Here is a 16,250-nt window from a genome sequence, read left to right on the forward strand (position 1 = left end):
TGTTCATGACCAAGTACATACAAGCTGGTATTCAACCACTTTCATCTACAAAAACGGGAAATTCATATGCTTCAACCTAGGCACTTTTTTAAACTACATACTATATTAGACTGCCCTACATTCACCTGAATAGTCCTCATGAATAAAAATTTAAGTTTCACACGTTCCCAAAATCTGAAGTTGTGCTTCATTTTTATTTATCCAATATATTCAACATTTACTCCTCCTTAAGGAAAAAGACAATTATATAAATAATTCTGGCATACAATATAAAAAGGATAATTAAATTCAGATCCCTCTTCTATAAAGTTCGTTGTCTATATGTAGCACCTGAAATACTACATTTCACGTCTCCAATAGGAGGCTGAAGAACAAATCTTGATCTAATAGAAGATTATACAGCTGTTAAAAAAGGATGATGTACACAGATTAATAAAAGTTAAATGTGTACGTAGATCTATGCAGGCCAGTGGTCCTTGACCCAAGCTGCATGTTAATTAAAGCTCCTGAAGAGTTTTAAAAATGCTTGCCTCCCCTGCAAGGTTTTGATTTAATTCCTCTCTAGGGCAAAAGCACTGACAGTTTTTAAAGCTCCTGATGTGACTCTAATATGCAGCTAGGGCTGAGAACCACTAATACAACTGCATTTCTGATTAAGAAATGCACGCCATTAGAAGCCTAAATAGACATTTCTCCAAAGGAGACACACAGATGGCCAAAAGGCATGTGAAAAGATGCTTAGTATCACTAATTATTAGAGAAATGCAAATCAAAACTACAAAGAGGTTATCACCTCACACTGGTCAGAATGGCCATCATCAAAAAGTCTACAAATAATAAATGCTGGAGAGGGTATGGAGAAAAGGGAACCCTCTTACACTGTTTGTGGGAATGTAAACTGGTGCAGCCACTATGGAAAACAGTATGGAGATTCCTTAAAAAACTAAAGATAGAGCTATCATATGATCCAGCAATCCCACTCCAGGGCATATACCTGGAAAAGACGAAAACTCCAATTCGAAAAGATACATGCACCCCAGAGGTCATAGCAGCACTATTTACAATAGCCAAGACAAGGAAGCAACCTAAATGTCCATCGACAGATGAATGCATAAAGAAAATGTGGTACATATATACAATGGAATATTACTCAGCCATAAAAAGGAACGAAATAATGTCATTTGCAGCAACATGGATGAACCTAGAGATTATCATACTAAGTGAAGTAAATCAGAAAGAGAAAGACAAATACCATATGATATACTTACATATGGAAATCTAAAAAAATGATACAAATGAACTTACTGACATAACAGAAAAGACTCACAGACATAGAAAACAAATTTATGGTTACCAAAGGTGGAAGGCAGGAGGGACAAATTAGGAATTTGGGATTAACAGATACACACTATTACACATTAAATAGATAAACAAGGACCTACTGTATAGCACAGGGAACTATATTCAATATCTTGTAATAATCTATAATGGGAAAGAATCTGAAAAAGAATATATATATATGTATGTGTAACTGAATCACTTTGCTGTACACCTAAAACATTGTAAATCAACTATACTTCAATAAAAAAATTTATTAGAAGAAAAGAAATGCATGCATTAAAAGAAAATTTCAGAAGGACGAATGTCAGGTTGCTGTTACCATCCCTGCAGAGGCTTTCACTTGCTAAACTTTACATACCTGTGCTGCCCGAAAGCTTCTGCAGCTAGCACTCATTATTTTCATACTAAACCAAGAATTATTTTCATTTTATAAACTGATTCACAGAAGTGCAACGGTAAGGATGTTGAACAATGGGAGCTCTCGTACGCTTCCTGTGGAACTGGTACAATCACTTTATGACCCATCAAAAGACAGGCACAAGAATTTTCAAAATAGGATTTTTCATAATAGCCAAAAACTGAAAACAAAGCAAGTACCAATCTGCAGAATGGATACATAAATCATGGCCCATCAATTATATAGCAAGGAAAGTAAACTACTGCAACACCCCACACATGGAGGAATCTCACAAAAAACATCGAACGAAAGCAGCTACGCATAGAAGAACACACACTGTATGATTCCATTTTACAAAATTCAAAACAGGTTAAAGCCGTTCGATAAGTGTCGGAAATCAGGATGGTGGCTGCTTTGGGGAGGAAGCAGCAGTGAGTAGGAAGGGGCAAGAGAGGGGCTGGGGTGCTGCATATATGGGGTGCTCACTTTGTGACAATTCATGACAATACACTTAGGAGTTATGCACTTGTACGTGTGTGTATTCTATGTTTGTTAAGAACTTTTAAACAATTGATAGACACATATGTAAACTGACTTCAGGAAAAATAAGCAAAGAAAAATTAGTAAAAGTAAACAACATAAAACTTGTGAAAAAGAGTCTATTAATTCTCTAAGAACTCTTAATTCTCTGAGAACATGGTAACGTTTAAATAAAAGCGACTAGCACCAACTTGGGAAGGGCAATTGTTGGCAACGTCGAATTCTTCCTGCTTTCGACAGGCTTCTGCAAGGGCAACTCTGTGAACAGGGTCCCACATTTTTTCCTTCCGTTCTTTCTGCAAAGACAGAAAAATGACTTTCCAATGAGGTTGACAAATATTCAGGTAAACCTAGATAGTCGTTTACAGTTGTTATGAGCTGGGATGCTATACAATTCTCCTATAAAGGTTAAAAAAATCATTTATAATCAAGTTGATAAAGCAATGGATCAGTTATAAAAAACTGATTAGCTAACTCACCACATCTAGGTTTTAAGAGAACAAGTTTACCAAGGCACAACCAAATGTATTTTTACACACCATATGTCCCAATTTAAATCCTTCCCTTCTCCGAGAATAACTAATACCATGTCAGGTGACTGAAATCCCAGTCATTTGAAGAAAACGTTTATTTTGAACCCTTACAGAATTGGGAAATGCCTTCAGCCAAGAGCAAGCAGAAGACAGGAGTAAGAGTGCCTGCAGTTGCATTTTGATGGACCTGCCAGCTTCCTCAATCTCCTTCTTCTCTAGCCTGTTTTTTCCCCCATCCTCTTGATAGGGGATCCGCTTTAATTTAACCACTCTATTTGTATGTTAATTCGTACCTTAACACGGTTGATTAAATTTAATATAGTGCATAAAAATACTATGCATTTCAGTCTGAAATTTTAAAGTAAAATAGTATCCAATAAAAGTTGAGTTAAGTGCATTTATTTTTTGTATTTTTTTTTCCAGAATGATTGGAATCTGACAAATAAGTCAAGGTTATATATGTAAAGTACTGAGTAACTTCCTATGGTTCACTGACCCCTGGAGAAGCAAATGACAATACTAGATTAGATAAAAGGGCCCACAGGTCTTACCCATGAGGCCCCTTTGCCAGGATCACATCTTGTTTTATAGCTGAAACCTGTATGGGCTACTAGTGTCAGCAGTCCTCTAAAGCAGCACTGTCCAATACGGCAGCTACTGGCCACATGTTGCTATTAAAACTTAAATTTTAAAATATTACATAAAATTAAAATTTCATTTCCTTAATCATACTAGCCACATTTCAAGTTCTCAATAGCTACTTGTGGCTCATGGCCACCATGATGGATGGATAATGAACATTTCAAACCTTTCCATCGTCACTGAAAGGTCTATTACGTTGTCTTAAAGCAGGCTCCTTCTCTTTCAATTCACAGTTCTTATCTCTCTAATGACAGACTGTGTTTCCTATCCTTCAGCTGCTTTAGGTCTGAGTAACTCTTTCCCTAATACTGAATGATGACTGGGATCAAGCAAGCTAGGTAAAGACTAAGAAAATGGGACAAATTACCATAGAAACAATAGGAACGGGAATAAATAGGGCAATCCACTTTAAATCGACTGTCTTTAACTTCTCTGAAGTTAAAAAAAAGTCCTTCAAAAATCCAATGAAAGCATATCCCATCTCCCAGAAAAACATAAATACACAAAATTTGAATATAATTTCAAGGTACTCACAGATTCCCTAAACTTATCCATGTATCCAAGATTAAGAACCATGAATGGGTGACATTCCATTGAACAGAATCTTGCTTTAAGCAGTCACCATTTGAAAGCCTCCCAGACCCCCCAAACAATTAAGTTAGTGAGATTTTAGGAAATGTTCTTCTTCAGTATGAATAAAATTTGAGGAAGAAAAGAAGTCACTGATACTAGATGGCACGTTACCTGTATTCTTTCCTTGAGAGCCTTTGGATAGAAATCATAGCCGTTTTTTATGCCAATGTGGTATCTGCCTGAGGGATTTGTCCAGCTCGCAGGAATCTATAAAAAATAAAAAGTAAATTTCTCACTCACTAAATGCTTCCCAATTCTAATAATATAGCACTGGGGAAAAAGGTATTCGAATGGCTCAACTTGGACGAGCAGGCTCGTATGTTAGAGCAACATTTTTAATATTCTAAGTTGCCACTTAATATCTCTCTGGCTTTTTTTTCATCAATGAGATGGTTTAAGGAGAATATCTTTCATTTACACAATGCTTTATAAAGTGCTTTCAACATCACATTAAACCACTAAGACCTTCAATTCCCAAGCATTAAGGACACCTCACCTCCCCCTTCACCACTCCATTGCCCATCAACCAGGGGGGAGGGAAGCCACTTACAGAACCTCTCCACCCTTAGATTTCCCATTAAGAAAAAGAACTTCTCTCTCCTCTACAATACTATAGGGATATGCCCAGATACTAAAAAAAAAAAAAAACAGCTCTTTGAGTTCTTAAGAAAAAAGTTCTATAAAATCATGTTAATTACATATAACATCTTACAATAGTTTTTCCCACTATCTCAAAGTATTTAAAACTAACACTTCCAGCTTTTAATGAACAGAATGATGTAAAGAGTATGCCCAGTTTACAAACGGAGAAAGCAAAGAAGCAAAAAGAAATTAAATTGCTGGCCCAAACAACAGAAAGGCTGAAAAGAAAACTGGAATCTAGTTCTATCACAGAGACAAAAACTTGGTGTAAGGGATATGGATTTTAAAGTCAGATAAACCTGGCAGTGTGCCCAAACTCTGCCACTAACCAGGTGGGACCTACGGGCTTCTGCTTCCTCATGTGCAAAGGGAAGAAAATAATCTTTACCTTCCAATGTGCATGAATAATAAGATGCATGAACATCAACTAACTGGAAATGTCAATCAAGACAACGGGGACCCTTCATACTCTTTTGTCATCACAGGACCCATGATCACTAAAAACAGCTTTTAAATGCGTACAGGTTATGAAGCTGAACCATCAACCACTCAGAGCTGGTGGACTGACTGGTGGTTCTTACTTGTGCAGGATCTTTAACCGACTCTTCCTCAAGTCCCTCTTCGTCAAATTATTCCCCAGGTAGGAAGTCTCTGAAGGAAATTTTCTCACAACTAAATACAGGAAGACAATCATTCACAGCACTTCAAAGATCTACTGACTTTAAAAAGCACATGCTCATCAGCGATCTTTTCTCAATCAACTGGACGTCTGGAGTTTGTGAAATTTCAAATATGCTGGCACACAAACCAGTGCTTTTCATTCAAAGCTTATCAGCTTTCTTTAGAGAATAGAGATTCTTAACTCTAACATTCCTGCAACAGCCCGTGACATAACCACAACAATAAATAAAGCGCTGCAACAACAAAAAGGTAAGTAGGCACTAGCTGGCAAATCCAAAGACTACTCCATCACAGATGTCTCACGACACAGGTGGCTTTGTAACCCTATACGCTAGCGACAACTTCTTCGCGCAAAGAGATTACAAAAAGCTGTGAAATGCCAAAGGATTAAATGGAATAACTAATTAAAATGACTGCAAAATAATCAGGTGTTAAGACAACCACAATTACTTAAAATACGTATATAATACAATAAAAGTAATCCAACAGACATAACGTATATTTAATCAAAATGAGACCAAATTCTGCAGGGTCCATGAACAAGATACTTCTCAAATCACGACTATATATTTTCCTCAAAGTAAAGGCAGACTAGTTACTTACAAAAATTGAGCTTAAAAAAAAAATCAGAAAATAGAAATTATGTATAATCATGGCTCTGGCCAGCTAACCTTAACCAAGTCAGAGTGAAGCTAACTTTACTCTGAGGCAATTATGGAGTATGTCATTTTACATATTCGAGTATTTCACAATATGAAGTTACTTTTGGTCTCTTTTAAGAATCAAAGTGCTTATTTTGACCATTTTAAGCTGCTCTCTTTAAAAAGAGTTTTAGTTACATGGTAACCACAATGTGGTAAGACCGATTTTCAAATGAGAAACAGAATCTCTTTAATTTCTAATTACACCTCATTTCCCCTGACTCTTTTTTAAAGAGAGGATTCTTAACGAATTGAAGGTTCTCTTCATGAGACAAGTGTCATCATGAGTTGTTAACGTTCCACGCAGGAAAATCTGAGTTTCTGTCTCAGAACTGTACTTCAGACTTGTCAGCCTCATGGTCCTGCCAGGACACATGGACCCTCTTTCCTTCAGCTATCACTGCATCTAACTACAGTGCTAAACCTGGCCAAGGCATTCACGGTCTCTGGACTAACCGTTTTTTTACCATGTAAGGCTAAATATTGATGATTTTAAAAACTGACTTCAAGTTAAATGTGGTAAAGTTTTAGAAAGCGCTGTGCTCCCTTCCAAATGCTACTAAAATTAGAATAAGGAAAAGGAAAAAACCAAAAACCCAAAGGACAAAGAATGGGCAATGAGGCTTTAGAAGCCAAAAGTCACCACATTTTGAAAGTTGCAAAGTAAAAAGAAGGCACTGAAAATTAGTGGGGCAACTATGGAATTTTAATACATGGTGTTGGGACAAGTGGGTCTTCAGATGGAAAAAAGGATACAGGACTCTTATTTCAAACTAAGCATTAAATCAATTCCAGGTGACTTCTAAGAACAAATAAGAAAAGAAGAACGATGAAAGTTTTCAGAAAATAAATATGGGAGAATATCTTCATGATTTGGGGACAGGAAGGATTTTTTTTTTTTGCTATCAAATACGATTTTAAAGAACTCAAAGCAGTCCATCATATTTACTCAGATATTTTGCTTCTTTTGCTAGTCCTTCATTTCTGCTGCTCCATGTTTTCTTCCTGTCTGAAAAGCCTCTTTTTACTATTTTTTAAAAGTGTATCTGCTGGCTATAAATACTCTTAGATCTACCTTATCTGGGAACGTCTTTATTTCACCTTTTCCCCGAACATATTTTCACTGGATATAGAATTTGCAATCGACAGATCTTTTCTTTCTGCACTGGAAAAATGTTGTACCACATCCTTCTGGCCCCCAGGGTTTCTGATGAGAAAGCTAAAGTCATTTGAGTATCTTTGCCATCTATACAATGGGTCCCTTCTCTCTGGCCATTTTCAAGATTTTTTTTCTTTGTCTTTCATTTTTGGCAATCTGATTAGAATGTTTCTGGGCATGAATTTCTTTTGGTTTATCTTACCTGGGGTTCACTCAGCTTCTAGAATTGGTAGGTTTATATCTTTGCCACACTTGGGAGATTCTCTGCCACTATTTTTTCAAATATTTTTTTTCCAGCAGCACACTCCTTTTCCTCCTTCTTGGGGTCTGATGATGCAAATATGTGACCATTTGTTATTGAGCTACAAGCTCCCAAAGCTAAGTTAGCTATTTTTCAGTGTTTTTCTCTTCAGTATTCAGAATGGATATTCTCCACTGGTTGATCTTAAAGTCCACTGACTCAGACTCCTCCGTCATCTCCATTCTGCTACTACATCCACCCAGTGATGCTTTCTTAAAATTTCAGTCATTTTAAGTTTCAGTTCTAAAATATCCATGTGAGTGTTTTTACAGTTTCTATATCTTTGCTGAGTGTATTAGTTATTGCTGTGTTATAAATACGACAAACTTTGTCTTAAGAGACACACTATTTACAATCTTACACATTCCATCAATCAGAAGCTGGCACAGCTTAGCTGGATCCTCGACTTGGCTTCAACCGAGGTGCTGGCCAGGGCCCTACTCTCATTTGGCACTTGACTGGTGATGGAGTTCGCTTCCCTCTGTCTGTGAGACTGAGGGCCACTGATTCGCACTGGTTGTCAGCTGGAGGAAGGACTTCTTAAGACACAAAAAAGCCCCAAGCAAAAAGGCAAAAGATTGATATCCAGCTACATCAAATTTAAGAACTCCTACTCATCAAAAGACATCATCTGGAAAGTGAAAATATGAGTACAGAGTGGGAGAAGACTCCCGAAACACATGTAACCCAAGGACAGGTAATCCCACAAATCATAACAACTCAGTATTAAAAACAAAGGGCAAATGAACTCGAAGAGGCACTTCACAAAAGAGGAAATCCAAATGTCTAAGCAACATATGAAAAGGTGCTCAATCATATTAGTAATTAGAGGAATGCAAATTAAAACCACAACGTGATACAGCTAGATTCCCAGCCTATAAGCAAAATTTTAAACGCCTAAAAACACCAAGTGTTATTAGCAGTGCAACTATTAAAACTCCTATATACAGCTGGTGGAAATGTATTTTAGTACAAACACTTGGAAAAACTGTTTGGCATCACCTAGTAAAGGTGTATCTCTATGACTCAGCAATTCCACTCCTAGAGGTACACATCCTAGAGCTATCTGTACATGTGTGCACAGGATTTGTTTGCAAGAATGTTCTCTAAAGAACTGTTAGTGACAGCTCCAAACTGGAAACAACTCAACTGTTCCCCAGCAGAATGGACAGAATGTGGTACATACAAACTATGTCACAGGCACAGCAATGAAACTCAACACATCATCGCTCCATGCAAATCATGGCTGAATCTCATAAATCTTGCAAACACCCAGGAAAAGAAGACATGAAATGACACACAAATGAGGCCATTCATATAAAGGTCACAGTAGGCAAAACTAACAAATATATTCCATGTATCCACATAGAGATGGTTAAACTGTAAAGGAAAGCAAAGAAGAGATTATCACAAAAGTCAAAATGCATTGTGATCTGGAGAACACAGAAAGCTTCTGAGGCCTGGCAACGCTCTCGGTCTTATCTGGGTGGATAAAATGGCGTCTGTTTAAATTACTCATTAAACTGAACATGTGTGTTTCATGCACTTTTCTTCTTGCCTGTACAATTTACCATGAAAGGTGTTATCCTTCTATTCACTCTTTTGCTTCTACCTGCTCCTACGAGTACCGCTGGCCGTAAGTAATGGACTGCCAGTTTCTCAAGACAGCTTAGAACAGCATCCGTAGAGAATGAGGCGGCAGGAATCTTCAAAGCACCTAGCTGTCATTGATCTTAAACTGGCAGAAGAATTAGACATTAACCGTCAGCAGTTTACAGGCTATTTGGAAGAAGCAGAAGTAGAATACAGGTATTTGACTCATTTTAAAGCACGGTTAAATCAAAGAAACTTGAAGACTTTACTGTGTTGCTTTCTGAAAACTCTGTACTAAAGAGTTCTGAGAGATCCCACTAGCTAGAATCCCAGTGACTAACAACATTATTCTTTTTAATGACTACTGCAAAATATCTGAACACCTGCACATGCTTGAAAAAAAATTAACTGAACATGTGTGTAACTATGGTTTGTGTATGGCTGGAGAAGGGAACTGTAACCAAGAAGACGGGTGGAAAGTCGGTATGAGGACCAATTAGTCCCCAGCTGCCTACCCCCACATCCTGCATGAAGGTGATGAGAGACAGCTGGGATGTGAACTCTCTAGAGAGGTCTACATCCTCTCTAGAGAGGATGGGAGAGATGAGGCACAGTGAAGAGTCTGCAAGAACTCTCCCCAGGTGCCTTTCAAGGCTCAGGTCCCCAGATGCTGAGGGCCAGGCTCCTCTCTCACTCCTCTGCCCCCAAACTCCAGGCCAAACAGGCGAAGGTCCTCTTTGAGGTAACTGGACATCTCAATGGAAAAAATATACCATATACGGAGATCCTGGGGCCTCCCATGATAGTATTGTGACCCTACAGTGAGACCCACACCACAGACTCTCCACAAGCAGGGAACTTCCAATCACCTTTCATGTGCCACTAAATCAGAGACAGCTGCGGTGAGGGGACACCCGAGGAAAAGTGCTCAGGTCAAAAGCAAAGCACACGGAAGAACAGGCCGGGGAAGCAGGAGGAGGGTTGGGAGGAGGTGAAGGAAAAGGAGAGCAAGATCAGGAGAAAGAAGGAGGGCAGGAGGAAGCAGAAGGTGAGGAAGAGGAACAGAAGAAGTCATGAGACAGAACTTTTCAAGACAATGATATTCTCACAGATAAAACACTGTATACATGACACAGAAATGTGCTCTGAGGGAACATGAACAGACTTCTGCAATTAAAAATTGGCAAAATTCAATACATGAGCTAGAAGAAAATGTTGAGAACATCTTGGAACTCTCTCAGGAAGGAAAAAAATCAAACAAAAGCAATGAAGAAAAGGTAGAAAACTGGAGGATCAACTAAAGAGGTCAGTGTCCGCTTAACAGGAGTCTCAGATAAAAGAACAGCAAAAAAGTGGGAGGAAGTAACCCAAGAGACAATGCAAGAAAATTTCTCAGAAATGAAGGACCAGAGAGCTAAACCCTCTTCTTCCACTTTTAATTCTACAGATAAAGTCTAAAAGTAGGGGGTAAAAATTAGAATAAAAAGTATTTTAGCTTGTCATTTAAAACTCTGAGATAATATATCAAAGCCTTAACCCTGGTTGAGCAGGAATTGGTGGTGATCCATGGAAAGGGGAGTGAACTTTTCTTTAGAAGCCTTGTAGAAGGTTCTTTAAACTATGAAGACATATTGGATACAATTAAAAATTAAATTAAAAAAACTCACTATACTGATGGGCTGAGAACAGTTAACAGCACAGCTAAAGAAATATATCACCAAGTTGAGAAAGGATGTAAATACCGATCTATCAATTTTCTGATCTTACTTCACAGCCATGTATACAATACACTAATTCTACCTTTAAGCACTAGTAACATTACAAGTGTGGATGGTTTATCTAGAGCATGGGCTACAACTATTCAAAAATAGATTTTTGAGGATACTATTGATACTTTATATGATTCTAAATCTGCCTGACTTACTAGGAATGTTCTCTAGTTTCCCAGAGTACTGTAACTCACAGGAATCCCAGGTTTCTCTTTGAAACATACTCTAAATAACAAGTTGACTTGGGAAAGACAGGCAAAACTAGAGCAATTCAGGTGTGCAGAAAGTCAGTTCCCTGCAGTATTTCTTTTTAAAGCACATGGTGCCTTTGTCAGCTTGGGCCACCATAAGAAAATACCACAGACTGGGTGGTTTAATAACAGACATTTGTTTTCTCACAGTTCTGAAGGAGCACGAGATCAGGGTGCTAGCATGGCCGGATTCTGGTGAGACACCCTTCCTGGCCTGCAGGCATGGCTTTCTCATGGTGTCCTCACAGAGCAGAGAGAAAGCAAGCTCTCCCTTAGAAGGGCACTTATCAAGGCGCTAATCCCATCATGAGGGCCCCTCCCTCATGACCTCATCTAACTAACACTAATCACCTCCCAAAGGTCCCACCTCCTACTACCATCACACTGGGTGTTAGGGCTTCAACATACGAATTCAGGGGTCACACATGCAGTCCACAACATGTGGGAAAAGAAGCAAAACTGGGATATGAATGCCTGCCATCTGCCTGTGACAGGCAGCGGAACTGTGAACATAAGGAGATACTACTCCTGTGATTATGTTATGGGAAGTAATATGGCAAAGGTGAAGAGCTTTTTCAGATGCAATAAAAGGTCCCTCATCAGGTGACTGAATTCATCAAAAGGAGAGTGCCCTGGTGAGCCTGACCTAATCAGGCAAGCTCTTTAAAAGAGAGACTGGGGTCACCCCCGAGGTCACAGAGATTCTCCTGCTGGCCTTGAAGAAACACGCTGTCATGAATGAATTCTCCCAACAACAGGGCGAACCTGGAAGATGATGATCCTGAGCCTCAGTTGAGACCACAGTCCCAACCAACACCTGACTGAGGTCTTGTGGAACCCTGAGCAGAGGACCACAAAAAGTCGTGCCCAGACTCCTGACCCACAGAAACTGTGAGACAGTAAATGTAGGAACATATGTGGTAAGCTGCCGTTTGTGTTAATTTGTTGTGCTGCACAGAAAACTAATACACTGCCGTGACGATCTTACCTGAGAGACAAGGTCTAAACATGATTCAGATAGATGGTAAAAGATGGGAAGTTAAATATAGCTCTTTAGATATCTAAATAACCACAAATTTACCTTCCAAACTAATTCTGCTTATTGTTTGAAAAGATAAGAGTACTGAAACACAATCAAATTCTTGCCATCTAACAAACCCATTAGCTAATATCTCATGAACTGCTTTATGTTTGTTTCCTAATCATCTTTCATGTTAGCTTACCCCAGCCTTTCTGCCAAGTACATGGAATAAGACAAGGTCAGATATTTAAGTCCACAAATATTAAAGCCTAAATATTTCAAGTTCAAGTTCCCAGAAGGGAAAAGCGGAAGGCAAAACTACATTCTCATCACTTTTCCCACCTTTCGACTTAAATCTTAAAATTTTTAGAATACAGCAGCCATACTGGAAAAAAAAAAAAATCCCAATTCCAAGCCCACTATCAAACAACAAAAACAATAACTTCCACTAAGATGGACCCTAAGGGTCCACACCACCTGGTACCCATGGCCTTGTAAAATCCCCTCTCTGTAAGCGTGTGCTGATCTACTGACTCACTTTGAATGAAAAGAACATGGCAGAGGCAACAGGCACCACTTCCAACATCATTTTATAAAGGGACCAGAGCCGCCACCTGGGCTCTCTCTGACTGCTTGCCCTGGGGAAGGCAGCTGAATGCTGTGAAGCAGCTGCATGGAGAGGCCCAGGTGCTGAGGAACCAAGCCTGCCAATAAACACAAACTCCCCTTCCCCAGCCACATCAAGCCTTCAGATGAAATCACAGCCCTGGCCGACAGTTAGCAAGCTCAGGCGAGATCTTGAACAGAGGCACCCAGCTAAGTCACATCCAGATTCCCAACTCACAGAAACTGTAAAATAACAAATGTTTGTTGTTTTAAAGTGTGACGCTTTGAGGTGATCTATTATATGGCAATAGGTAACTAATACCATACCATGAAATGTAAGGTAAAAACGTAAAATGCTTTGAGGTGATAGTACAAAAAAAAAAGAAAAAAATTCAATAAAAAGATAAAAGCTCCAACCTTAAGCACTCTTCCTGAAAGACCAATAATTTCACCATCTTTTGGCTCTACCACTGTAGCAGTGTTCACATCACCACTTCCTGTTGTGTCAATGATATCAATGATTTTCGGTCTTCCATCAGTTGTAACCTGAAAATTAAGAGACAATTAAAATATGAATTATAGATTTTAGTTTTTATCCTTAAAGCAATGCCAGCTCCCGTACGTGTGTGTGTGCATGCACATGTACCCATAACTAAAATATCCTATAAAATCTGCATTCATTTTAAAAAGAGAACTGAAGTTTTAAGCCAAAAAGCCTGACAGATAATAACGAGAAGATTTAGTTACAGAAAACAGCACAGAATCCTTCAAGTGGTTTCATGTGTTCAGGTAGATACTTCTTGGGCACTTACCACAGGCCACACTCTGTTAGGTGTCAGGAGTACAGCAATGATCAGTACACAAAATTCCTGACCTCACACACTCTGTGTTACATGGACTCAATCAACAAGTCAAATATATAACACGTCAGATGGTAATCACTACTAGGAAGAAAATCAAGCAGGGAAAGGAGACAGGTGGTATGGGGCTTTCAATACTAATTAGGCTGGTCAAGAAAGGTATCACTGAGAAGGTTAACATTTGAGAAAAGGTCTGAAGAAAGTGAGTTTTTGGTTGGACAAAACTTTACGGGGAAAATGTTTAATAACATTTCATTATTGGAGGTTACACTAACACTCAAACTTCTTAAATCAAGTTCAAACTTAGCACTCAAAACTTGTCTCTCCCCAGGCCTTGCCATCTCGGGAAGCCAACACACACCCAGCTGCTCAAGCCAGAAACTTAGAGTCCTCAGATTCTTTAGTTTACTCCTCACAACAAATCTCTCAGAAAGTCCTCTTCCTTCTACCTCTAAAGTACAGTTCAGACCCACCTCCCCTTGATTCTTCACTACTGGTGTCCTGAACCTCTCCACCACCACCACTTCCTGCTCATACGCAATGCTGGCTCCCAGGAGGCCCTCCACAAGCAACAGCAAAGCCAGTCGGGTTGTGGCAGTCCTCCACTGAACACCCTCAGTGGGCTCACAGATATCGGGAGTGGACCCTGCCCAGGGTGCCAGTCACTCCCGCCTCTGACCACCTGGTCTCCTTTCAACTCCTTGGACACGGCCACCTTCCTCCTGCCTCGTGACTTTCTGCGCCAGGTCCTTCTGCTGGGAATTCTCTGTTTCTTCAGTTGTTCCACAGGTATCCCAGTCTCACCTTTCCATTTTCTAGTAAAATACCGCCCCCTTCAGAAAGGCCTCCCTGATGATCTCATTTACGTCCTCATCATCCTAAGCCTGATTACTCTTTCTCACTGTACCTTGTTTCCTTCACAGAACTTAACTCAATTCGTAATTACTGTTTGTGACTCTTTACCTGTTTGCACTATCAGAAGATAAGCTCCATAAGGGCAACGGCTATGTCTATTTTATTCACCAAACTACCCCAAACCTAGCAGTGCCTGTTAGGTACTCAAGGCATATGGGATTGTTGGATGGCCTGACACAAATTCCTTAGCATTAAGATTGATTTTCCTCAGCTGTGGTTTCTTGGCCAGCCCCAGACTTTCATTTGGGCCATGCTGACTGCTACAGCTAACAGTAATACCGAATATCCTTATTGCCTTTGTGGGAAAAACTATTTTGGGGCTCTTTCTGGGCTAGCTTTGCAAAGGGAATTTGCAGCATTCAAGATATACATGCTGAGTTACCAGCAGGAATCAGGTGTGGAGACACAAAAAAAGACAGAAAAATGAAGACCCCCCCCACCCTCAAGAGAGAAACAGGAATGTAAAAAAATGCCTATAGTGTGACAAGAGTACAGCCTTCAGATTCCTCTTCCACCTGGAGAATTCCCCCTCTTTAAGACGAAGTGTAGTGTCCATCACTAGGAGTCTTTCTGGTCTCACACCCTCCTCCCCAACACCAACTGCAGTGTCCTCAGAGCTCTGCAGTTAGGGTGCACCCGAAAGGAGGCGGGGGAATTCACTATGTGGAGGAAACAAACACACGTTTTTTTTTTGACAAGGCAAAACTAGGGGGTGGCTGGTGGATCCCGGATCTCACTCCAATCATCGACCAACTGGGGGCTGACAGCTCTGTCAGGGGCCGCACAGCTGTTATTTTTATGTATGGTAATTCATCAGCTGGATGTTCATTTCTGGGGGGGCTGTCTATACTAGTAATAAGTATTCTAACATACTGAGAAGGCTCAAAATCATAATTAAACAAAAATCACTGCAGAAATCATACCAAACCCTGATAAAATTATGATAAAACTTAAATCAGGGGCTTCCCTGGAGGCACGTGGTTAAGAATCCAACTGCTAATGCAGGGGACATGGGTTCGAGCCCTGGTCCGGGAAGATCCCACATGCCGCAGAGCAACTAAGCCCATGCACCAAAACTACTGAGCCCACAAGACACAACTACTGAGCCCATGTGCCACAACTACCGAGCCCATGTGCCACAACTACTGAAGCCCACGTGCCACAACTACTGAAGCCCGTGCTCCGCAATGAAGAGCAGCCTGCACCCGCCACAATTAGAGAAAGCCCACGCACAGCAACGAGGACCCAATGCAGCCAAAAATAAATACATATATAAATAAATTTATTTAAAAAAAACCAAATCAGACACTGATTTTGAAGGGACTGGCTAGTATCTTTAAGAATAAAATAGGGGCTTCCCTGGTGGCGCAGTGGTTGAGAATCTGCCTGCCGATGCAGGGGACACGGGTTCGAGCCCTGGTCCGGGAAGATCCCACATGCCGCGGAGCAACTGGGCCCGTGAGCCACAACTACTGAGCCTGCGCGTCTGGAGCTTGTGCTCCACAACAAGAGAGGCTGCGATAGTGAGAGGCCCGCGCACCGCGATGAAGAGTGGCCCCCGCTCGCCACAACTAGAGAAAGCCCGCGAAAAGAAACGAAGACCCAACACAGCCAAAAATAAATAAATAAAATTAAAAAAAAAAAAAAAAAAAAAAAAAAAAAAAA

At 40.0% G+C, this 16,250-nt stretch overlaps 1 protein-coding gene across 1 annotated transcript in view; it reads right to left on the reverse strand.

Moving 5' to 3' along the window:
- The window catches only part of TPP2 (tripeptidyl peptidase 2), a 67,764-nt gene that overhangs the window by 46,497 nt on the left and 5,017 nt on the right, over positions 1–16,250 (reverse strand). The window contains exons 2-4 of the mRNA XM_024754029.1: positions 13,228–13,356; positions 4,198–4,293; positions 2,470–2,574 (exon numbers count right to left, since the gene is read on the reverse strand). Of these exons, the coding sequence (XP_024609797.1) occupies positions 2,470–2,574; positions 4,198–4,293; positions 13,228–13,356 (330 nt within the window). The remainder of the gene's footprint in view (positions 1–2,469; positions 2,575–4,197; positions 4,294–13,227; positions 13,357–16,250) is intronic.

This window comes from Neophocaena asiaeorientalis, unplaced genomic scaffold (assembly GCF_003031525.2).
Source record: "Neophocaena asiaeorientalis asiaeorientalis breed wild unplaced genomic scaffold, Neophocaena_asiaeorientalis_V1.1 scaffold684, whole genome shotgun sequence".
Classification (NCBI taxonomy): Eukaryota; Metazoa; Chordata; class Mammalia; order Artiodactyla; family Phocoenidae; genus Neophocaena; species Neophocaena asiaeorientalis.